The sequence below is a fragment of the Epinephelus moara genome, chromosome 14, assembly GCF_006386435.1.
Source record: "Epinephelus moara isolate mb chromosome 14, YSFRI_EMoa_1.0, whole genome shotgun sequence".
In the NCBI taxonomy this organism is placed as follows: domain Eukaryota; kingdom Metazoa; phylum Chordata; class Actinopteri; order Perciformes; family Serranidae; genus Epinephelus; species Epinephelus moara.
In genome coordinates this window covers 17,485,381-17,494,978 of record NC_065519.1, presented here as the reverse complement: position 1 = coordinate 17,494,978, position 9,598 = coordinate 17,485,381, and the positions used below count along the sequence as shown (strand labels likewise).

At 39.9% G+C, this 9,598-nt stretch overlaps 1 protein-coding gene across 1 annotated transcript; it reads left to right on the top strand.

The window, feature by feature from the left end:
• Positions 1 to 744: 744 nt before the first annotated feature.
• nipal3 (NIPA like domain containing 3) lies at positions 745 to 8,764 on the top strand. Its single transcript, XM_050062613.1, has 11 exons — positions 745 to 977; positions 1,263 to 1,331; positions 1,788 to 1,959; positions 2,082 to 2,141; positions 2,617 to 2,762; positions 4,190 to 4,286; positions 4,526 to 4,661; positions 4,768 to 4,856; positions 4,984 to 5,047; positions 5,693 to 5,787; positions 7,243 to 8,764. The coding sequence occupies exons 1-11, from the start codon at positions 909 to 911 to the stop codon at positions 7,428 to 7,430; spliced, it is 1,185 nt and encodes a 394-aa protein (XP_049918570.1). The 5' UTR covers positions 745 to 908; the 3' UTR covers positions 7,431 to 8,764.
• The last annotated feature ends 834 nt before the right edge of the window (positions 8,765 to 9,598 follow it).

The following is a 9,598-nucleotide window of genomic DNA, read 5'->3' as shown; positions in this document are numbered from 1 at the left end:
CCTCATTCATGTAGAGTTCCATCTCCTGCGATCAAACAGGAGGGAAAAAATCAAACAGATATCTGAGGTCTTTTCTCCCATCAGCAGTTGTTTTTTTTAAATTAAGTTGCATTGGACTCTGAACACTGCATCCCATTGCAATTCATAATATGGTGACATCTGTTGTACGTTATATGTACTTATGTCTATTCATTCATTCATTTTCTGTAACCGCTTACCCTGTTAAGGGTCGCAGGGGGGCTGGAGCCTATCCCAGCAGACACTGGGCAAGAGGCAGGGTACACCCTGGACAGGTCACCAGACTATCACAGGGCTGACACATAGAGACAGACAACCATTCACACTCACATTCACACCTACGGACAATTGTGGGAGGAAGCCCAAAATTGCATGCACTCATAGTTGAACCTTTGTGACAGTGAGGAAAGACAGCTTTATATTAAATAAAGTTTAAAGTTTAGTTTAAAGAAATATGCATGTTCAATTATATCAGAGTATGAAATAAATTGTGCAATAAATATGCTTACACTTGCCTAAATGAGTGATAGGATGTGCTGTCCAAATACAGGCTGCCCTGTAGTAAATTCTAGGAATACATTTGTGTGGCAATTTGTCCGTTTTTCAGTCTCACAAAAAGAGAAACACAAACCGTTTTGTTATCTGAATTATCTATGTGTAAATAAATACTCGTCACTGTCGCGGTCACGTGATTGGAGCGTCACCGCCGTACGTCACAGCGTAGTCTGAGACAGGTGGAATCAAACCCGGAAGTGAGATGCTCCGCGTCCCAAAGATGGTGTCTTCTTCAATACAATAGAGGATAAACACACCAGAAAAAATGGTGTTAAACAAATAATGTCGCGACGAGGAGATGAAATATCTGGTAACTGAATGTGTAGCGACTGTTTATGATTTATAAATTGCCTCTGGGGGCGAAAATGTTGGCTATCAGGAGAGCCGACGGAGGCTCGTACACGGTGAGACACTTGACATACGGTAGTTTTTAACCGTCTGTCAATACTTTATTTTTACTTTTGTTTACACAGCAAATGTTAAAACACCTGTATGGTTTTTTTATTTATCTGTCTTATGTGTATTTTGACGTCTAAAACTTTATATTGTCGCAAAACTGTGAAGATAACAGTAACGTTACTGTGTTTAAGATGCCGATGTATCTCTAAAGCTACACGTTTGCCGTATGGTTTGTTTGATTTTACTTAACATAACTTAAATACATTAATATATCTGTCTTTCTTCTTCAGGATAATCTCATTGGGACTTTACTCGCTATTTTTGGAAATGTGCTTGTCAGCATCTCTCTAAGTGTTCAGGTACACACACACACACACACACACACACACACACACACAACTTCCTGAAATATGTGCTTATATTAATGTCTGCTGTGCCATCCAAGCGTACACGGCTTTAAAAGTAAAGTTAATATGTCTCCTACGTGGCCTGGTTTTGTGTCTCTAACCTCTGTGTATCATGTCCTGTAATGCTTTGTGTCAACATAGCACTTCCCTTTAAAGCCAGGCTGCCATACTGTATTACCAGCTGTCAATAGAAACTGAAATGAATGGAATAACATACAGATATCATTGTCACTGATTCACTGTCTTGCCTGTACTTCTAATTTACAGTATCTCTACTTCTAAACCATTTGGCCTTGTTTGTTTGCTTTGCCTACTCTGTATGTTTGCTTTGTTTAAGCTGAGTATACTGCAGTAGGCTTTGTGTTTACTCATGTCACTTTCTGTTACCTGCACGCCTTTCACTCGCAGAAATACAGCCATGTGACGTTAGGGGACACCAAGGATCAGCGTGCCTTCTACCGCACTAAGACCTGGTGGTGCGGGTTTGTGCTGGCATGTATTGGGGAGGGAGCCAACTTTGTGTCCTATGCCTTCGCCCCCCTCGCTCTCGTAGCACCTCTGAACGCTGTGTCTATCGTCAGTGAGTATTTGTTCCCCAATCTCTGGATTTTAAACAGACATTTCATTTCATTGTAAACTGTTTTAGAAGTAAATGCTCTATTGATGTGATGATTGTCTTGCCTTTCTCTTTTTTTCCCCCAGCAAGCGCAATTTTGGGTCTCATTTTTCTGCGCGAGAAATCGAAGCCAAAGGAGTTTGCAAGTAAGTTCAGCATGTGTGTGTGTGTGTGTAACTGGAGACACTCAGATGCAAATGTTATGGGATTTGTGCAAATGTATGCAGATTTTTAATCAGCTTAACTTGACAAACTACACACTGCCTGCTCAGCTGCTGCAGTTTATGACTGAAGTAACACAGTCAGAAAGTTTTGTTCATATACAGGCCATATTTTGTTGACAAATTAATTTTGTAAGAACTAAAAAAGTCGGGTGTCCCATGTACAAAGGCACCGTCCTTGCCGCAGCAACAAGGATTCCAGATTCATTCCCTATCCTATCTAATAAAGGCATAAAAACCCTCAAAAATAATCTTTAAATAGATACACTGTAAATGTATCTTGAGTTTCGCTGTTATGTTCAGTAGTGTCTCACGAAATCACATTAAAGCAAATGTCCTAAATCATTTCCTGCTTCCTGAAACTGAACACATGTCATTTTTATTCTGTGTGTTATTTCAGAGCAATATGGGCTGGCCTTCCTGGGCTGTATCCTCACCATAGGAGGAACGTACCTCTTTGTAGCATTTGGACCAAACTCTCATGAAAAGCTCAAAGCCGAGAACATTGTGAAGCACCTTGTAGGATGGCCTGTTCTCTTGTATCTGGTAAGGCATTTTCATTTACTGAGTAAGTTCTGAAGCACAAGGCTCCACACACAGTTGACTCAATTTGTTTCTGCTTTTAAACTGACACATATACAACAGTTGCTTTACTTGCTGCACCCATCATTTCTGTTCTGTCAATACAACCCCTTTAAAAGCAATTCAACAGCCCTGTGGTACAGGTTTGGTGACTCATGCTCTATTTTAGCTGTCAAAGCCTTTTAAACAGCTTGATAAGACAGTATGCTGCGTCATTGACTCAGTGTTGGTGAAAGTCTATTTGTTACCACTGTTCCTCTTCACTGGTTAATCTCTCCACTGTTTGGCGTACGTGTCTTTGTATCTCCCGTAATTGTGGCTGTAATTGACACACCAGGAATGCAGGCAGTAAACAAAGGTATCTGCACAAGTGAGTCATATTAGGTGGAATACCAATTACCAGTATGTGTCATCTATAATCGAGGTCTGAGAGTCACCATGTTTATATAACATTTAAAGATGTCGCACAGAGGTAATGAGAGGATAGGTAGCTACTCCCTGGCTTGCTGGTGTAACAGTCACAAACATTGCGTCATTGTTAAATGTGGACAGGGGTTAACGTCTCCAAATACATAAATAAATACAGTATTCCAAACACAGGACAGCTGCTTTAGCCAAGAGGGACAGTGGTTAGAAGTAGTCCAGCATCATTAGGGCTACTACAGGACTTGATACCTGAGGTATCGAACAAAATAACCCTGCATCAAGTAATATCAGAGCCTCTCCAGTCAAAAGACACCTTCATTGATCATCATTTTGTGTACAGATCAGAAAAAAATGACTACTTGTATGGCTTTGCTCACAGCCAATTACAGCAAGTGTTTGTCGATTTAATGCGACGTGTGATCGGCCCACTACTGTAACAGCTGCAACCCATACAGTCTGTGGTGACGTGTTCTTGCATGTGTGTGTAAAAGAGAGAGACGTTGATGAACAGAGCTCCTGGTTAGTCTCGCATGCTGATCCAAACTCCTCCTGTTTTTCCTCTGGGTATCCTTATAATGGGTTTAATCAGCTAGTATGTCTGGTGCCGACTAGGAAGGGTAGGGGCATTTCCTTTACACTACAAGCTGCAGCAGTTAAAAAAAGAACCCATCAAATCATGTCAGTCTCAACCACAACCAAACATTACTAAACTGGTATCTTCTGCAGGGCTGATGTATCGTATCTCATGTTTCTGTTGCTGTATTTAATTATACATTATAATCTTTTGCTCTTCTGGTGCACATGATGTTCGACAAACTTGCACTGAACTCAGCCTCCTCCACCTGTGTTGTTATGAGGAAAAGATATTTGTCACTGCCTGTGATCTGGCAACAACTGCAGTACTTCCTGTTGTGGTTATTTGACATTAATTTGGTATTTGTTGTTGGTACTACTTTTATTGACAGCTCCTGGAGATCATCACATTCTGCCTGCTTTTATACTTCTATAAACAGCGCAGTGCTAACTACCTCGTTGTTATTCTGATGCTGGTCGCTCTACTGGGTGAGTCTTTGGCGTTAATGTTAAAGCCAGTCAATGTCATACTGCCAAAGTTTAGTAGAATACATCGCCACTTTTAAAAAATTGTATCGCAAAACATGAAAATGACTTTATTTTATTTATGTATTTCATGCATTGAATTGTGATGCCATTGCCAGTTTTTTCTTCATATTCAAAATCTGCCTACACTGTTATCTTGTTAGTATCTTTTTTTTTTTTTTTTTTTTTACTTTGGTGCACAGGCTCCGTCACAGTTATCACAGTGAAGGCGGTGTCAGGCATGCTGGTTCTCACCATCGAGGGCAACATGCAGCTCGACTACCCGATCTTCAGTGCCATGTTTGTGTGTATGGTGGCTTCAGTGATCTTCCAGGCCAGGTGAGTGACAGCAACGTCAAAGACTGAAAAGCGATTTAATTTCTTATTCTTTATAGGTGAACAAAATGTTTTAAGTGGTTGCTGTCTACCTTTTTTTTTTTTTTAGATTTCTCTCCCAAGCTTGTAAGCTGTATGACTCCTCTCTAATTGCTTGTCTCAACTACATCCTCTCCACCATCTTTGCCATGGTAGCTGGTGAGTAACGTGATTCTTTGCTGTTGATTTTCAGTTTGAGAAGTAGCTTTCAGAGTTGGAAACCTCTGCTTTGCTCCTGCTGCGCACCTAAAGTGTCATCAAAGATTTCTCCTTCTCTGGTTTTCAGGCGCTGTTTTTTACTTAGAGTTTAAGAAAGAAGACGTGCTTCACATCTGCCTGTATTTGTTGGGGTGAGTGATCGTCTGTCGTGGGCCTTTCTGAAAAAGACATGGCATGTCGCAGTAGGAGGAGCACACTATATAAGGACATTAATGATGGCTGAGTTTTATTTGGCTACTTCAGTTTTAGGATCCTGGTATTGTGCAGGCTGACTCACTGTCACGCTGACTATGTTTACATGCACAAAATATCCCAGTTTTTGCACTTATTCTGAAAAAGAGAACATTCCTACTAAGCTACATCCTTAGCTATATGGCTAATAAAAATGAATATACCACTAATATTGTACTAACATTGTATACATGTCCAAACAATGCTATTCAAACCCTAAATATTATTAGCATATCCCACATGTCTTAATTGGAAAACACTACACTTGGAAAAAAGCCTGTATCAAATTCATATTTTGTCATATTTGGAGTAATAGTAGAATATTAATGTGCATGTGAACATAGTCATTTTCATGGCTTATTGGGACATTTAAGTTACTGTATGTCTGTGCTTTTCCTACAACAAGTCAAAATGCCATTGTAATGCTGCAACCAAACACATATAAACATAGAAAACAGAGATTTTGATATCTTGTAAAAAACAGTTGAGCTTTGCATAATTTTTTTAAGTAAAGGTTGTGACTGATTATTTTGTGCTTTGTACAGATCTGCGTTCTGTTTCCTTGGAGTGTTTCTCATCACCAAAACCAGGAAAAGGATCCAGGCCTTTGAGCCGTATGTCACCATGGATATGTCTAACGGTGGGTTTAAGTTTTTTAGAGGGATTTACTTTCCCTCACATACATACAAGACAAGGAGAAAGCTTCATATAAAGGGTGGAAAACCGAACACTGTATAACTGGATAACACTGTAAAAATCTCATTATCTGAGTCTGTTTTCAAAAAGAGCTTCAGGCAGCGGTTATTACAAATATATGTTAGAGCTTTTAATATCTTTTAAACTACTTTACTCTCAAATCCATTTATATTCTCCACTCGCCATGTGTGTTTGTCTATTCTATCATTCCTATTTAACCAATGTTTAGACTGATGGAATAAATGTCTCAGGACCATTTAGACTTTAGGGTTAAGGTAGTTTAGTTTTAAGGGTCTTCGGTCTTATGAGTTTTGTAGGTTGTAAATGTTACTCTGTCAGACATGCACTGTATTTTTTTTTTTTTAATCGAGACAATGTCAGAGTAAACACATTTTGAATACTATCTGCTTAGTGTCTCAGCCCCTGTTCTAAAGCCTCAAATAGCTTATCAGTAGTGATGTCCCAGTTCGATCTCAAAGATCAGGATCGCGGCTGATCAAGACATTTTTTAACGGATCAGGACTGGGTAAATTGAGCTACATAAAGGATCCAATCCTTTGTTAAACGTCAGCTGTCACACAGTTTTCTTTTACCCACGAAGCTTTCATGCAGAGACACAGTGTGCAGCTGTCTCCAACTCTCTACTCTCCTCCACTCAGCTGAGCTTCTGTTTTGTGTGTAAGAGCAGGGGCTGAGCCCCGCCTGCGGCAAAACACAACCGACAGTAAAATGCAGTATGAGACTGTTTATCTATTTTTCCATTATTATTAGCGCTTGTTTAATTTCCGCTCAGTGTGAAAGTCTCGTGCATTTATGGAGCGTGTTCATCCACAGGCGGAGTAGAGCTAGACAGCAGTGCACAACTGACGACAACCACACTCACCACAACACTGCAAATGCAACAAAAGCCCTAGAGGCAAAAAGCATATAGAGTTTTATCTTGCAAAAGATAAAATAAAAAATAAACACTGAATGAAATAACATTCATTCAAGCTGCACTGACGCATGAACACTGGAGAATGGGCTGCTCTCTTAAAGGGACAGAGACACTTCCTCGAGGCAGCAACAAGGACAAAAAGATTTGAGGGAGTGTTTGTTATTTTTGACCGATATACTTTTTTTTTTCTTAAATAAATAAAAATAACCATTAAGAAACAGCTTGGATGTAAGGATTTTTTTCTTAATGCATTGCAGAGCTTTTTAGTTGTCAAGCAAATAGGCCTACACTGGATTGATTTTAATAACTTTAATGTCCTTGAAGTGTGCACTGTGCAGCTGTATTATCTAAGAAAATAGAAGTATTGGATCGGAACTCAGTATTAACAGATTCTTAGTATTAAATGACTCGGATCGAGGGCAAAAAAAGCAAAAGTTCCTTACCTGTCCTCTCCATCATCAGGTGTCCCAATCATTCACGACAAAGGCACGGTGATTCAGCCAGACTCCAACGGTGCGTTCTCCTACGGCGCTCTGGTCAACAACGATGGAGTGGCTCCTGCTCCTGTGCCAGTCAACCTGGATCAACCATCAGTCGACTCCACATCCAGTGGTGCATCTTGGGGCCTTCATGACCTGAAGCAAGATTGAAACTGATTTTTAACTTTTCTCTTTTACATCATTCAACTGTAAAGAACATTCATGGACCTTGAAAGGCCAAGATGAATACGTTCAGCTCTTCACATATGCACAAGACCAACCTCCAGCCCAGTAGGAGGGTCCACTGGGTCTTTTTAATGTTCTCTTTCTCTGCCTTACACTCCTCTCTACACGCTTTCTTTTCTGAAACCTCTAAACAAAAAAACCTCGAGTAGCATTCCTTTTTTTAAGATGTCAGCTGCATTCATTCCAAAACTGAAGGGAGGAAACCTGAAGCTGCTGGACGTTGTAGCGGACGCACAAAGAGGGCTAAATATGACAGCAGAGACGGCGTTGTGCCTTGAAGCTCACTGCCTTCACTCTGCGTCAGCTTTACGATGTTAAGGACTCACTTACACGACTGTTAAGCAAACTTTCGCACATTAGCGGGAACATACAGGGATCCGTTCTTCCATTGAGGGCTGTGATGTCACTCCTCAGAGTTGTATAATGTAGCTGCACACTTGCCAATGAACATTTTGACCTTTAATATCTGCCTCTAACTCTCTTATACATAAGCGGTTTCACTCCACAAGTTTGTTCTCCTGACGTGACCAAACAACGGGTGCAAATGTTGTAATTTATTGTGATGTATTTATTAATTTTCAAGTTAGCTTTTAGCGTGCCTTAATTAGTAGCTGTACACTGGATAGATTACTGTAACATGGTACATAGACCCAGGTAGGTGAGTGACGCATCACTGTAGCTGTTCAGTTATGATGAAACCCTTGAAAAGAAAGGTGAAGATGAATCAAAGTGAATCATGCTTGCATATTGACATACTGATAAATTATTTAAATGTGCACTGTGAGTATAAAAAGGTAATCTACCTTTGGAAGCATATGTCTGAATTTAGTTTTTAGCTAAAATAATTTGGTTCCCCTTTTAACCTGATGCCTTGAAGTTTATGATGACAGACAAATCAAGAAATAAAACTGAAAGTACGCACTTACTGTTGCAAAATTAACATGTGGTGATCCCTCAGTGTTTTACAAGCTGAACGATAATCCAGCAATAACTGTTTCATAATTAAGTTTAATTTAATACTTTCAAATGAATGAAGGGCTGTGTATATTGGATACTCTCCATGTCTACACATGTGGCAGTGCATTTCTACAGTGTTAATGACGCAGATTCTTTCCACAGTATTCAGTACGTATATGTTATTTTGGTTTTATCATCTGTGGTTTCTTGTGTGTATGTGTGTACAAACTCATCATGACATCATCATGTAAACCAACTGAAGCCTGTCTTGTTAATAAAACTGCCATCTAATGAAAGCAAAAGAGTTCACTGATGCTGCAAAGGTTTTTTCACTTTAAATTTTATTGCAATGTTGTGTCATATAAACTTAATAATGTAACCTAGTTCTGGTGTATTTGATTGGTTGCAACAGGCCCTAATATGTGTGTCTCAATTAAATCAGACCGAATATGCCAGCTTGAAAAGGTGTGTTTTCAGACAGGATTTAAAGTTGGAAAGGGAGTCAATACTGCGAGTGTCGTGACGGGTAGAACGGCTGAAGGCTCCAGAACCCATGGTAGTCAAGCGGGCAGATGGTGATGTGAGTTGGACTGCAGAAGAGGATCTAAGAGTACAGGACGGTGTGTAGCTATGAAGGAGTTCAGACAGGTATGAAGGGGCTTAAAGGTGAGAAGCAGAATCTTAAAATCGATGTGATATTCAACAGGAAGTCAGTGAAGCTGCTGGAGAAGAGGAGTGATATGATCTATATCTACGGCTGAATTCCATTTAGCTGCTTTGATTTCAGGTTCCTGATACCGTATCAGCTGGCTCACTCTCACCTGGAACACTTCGCCATCGTTAGTGTTATCATTAACACTTTTACCTTTGTGACAAGTCAAGATGTCTGCTGTGTGAGAGGCCTGTTTGCAGAAAGGTGCACAAGGTTTGCAACACGACTGGTGTTGAGATTTGGTGGTCAATCTGTGTTTTGTCAGGGTTAAATCACACTGATGTCACTCGCCAAATCTGTCCTAACTGCTTATTTCTTTAATGATAATCATAAACAAGAGAGTCCTAACAATGTACCCTGACACTGCAGTATAATAGGCTAACACACTGCAGTATCAGAGTACAGTCATAAACTGTGTGATAAG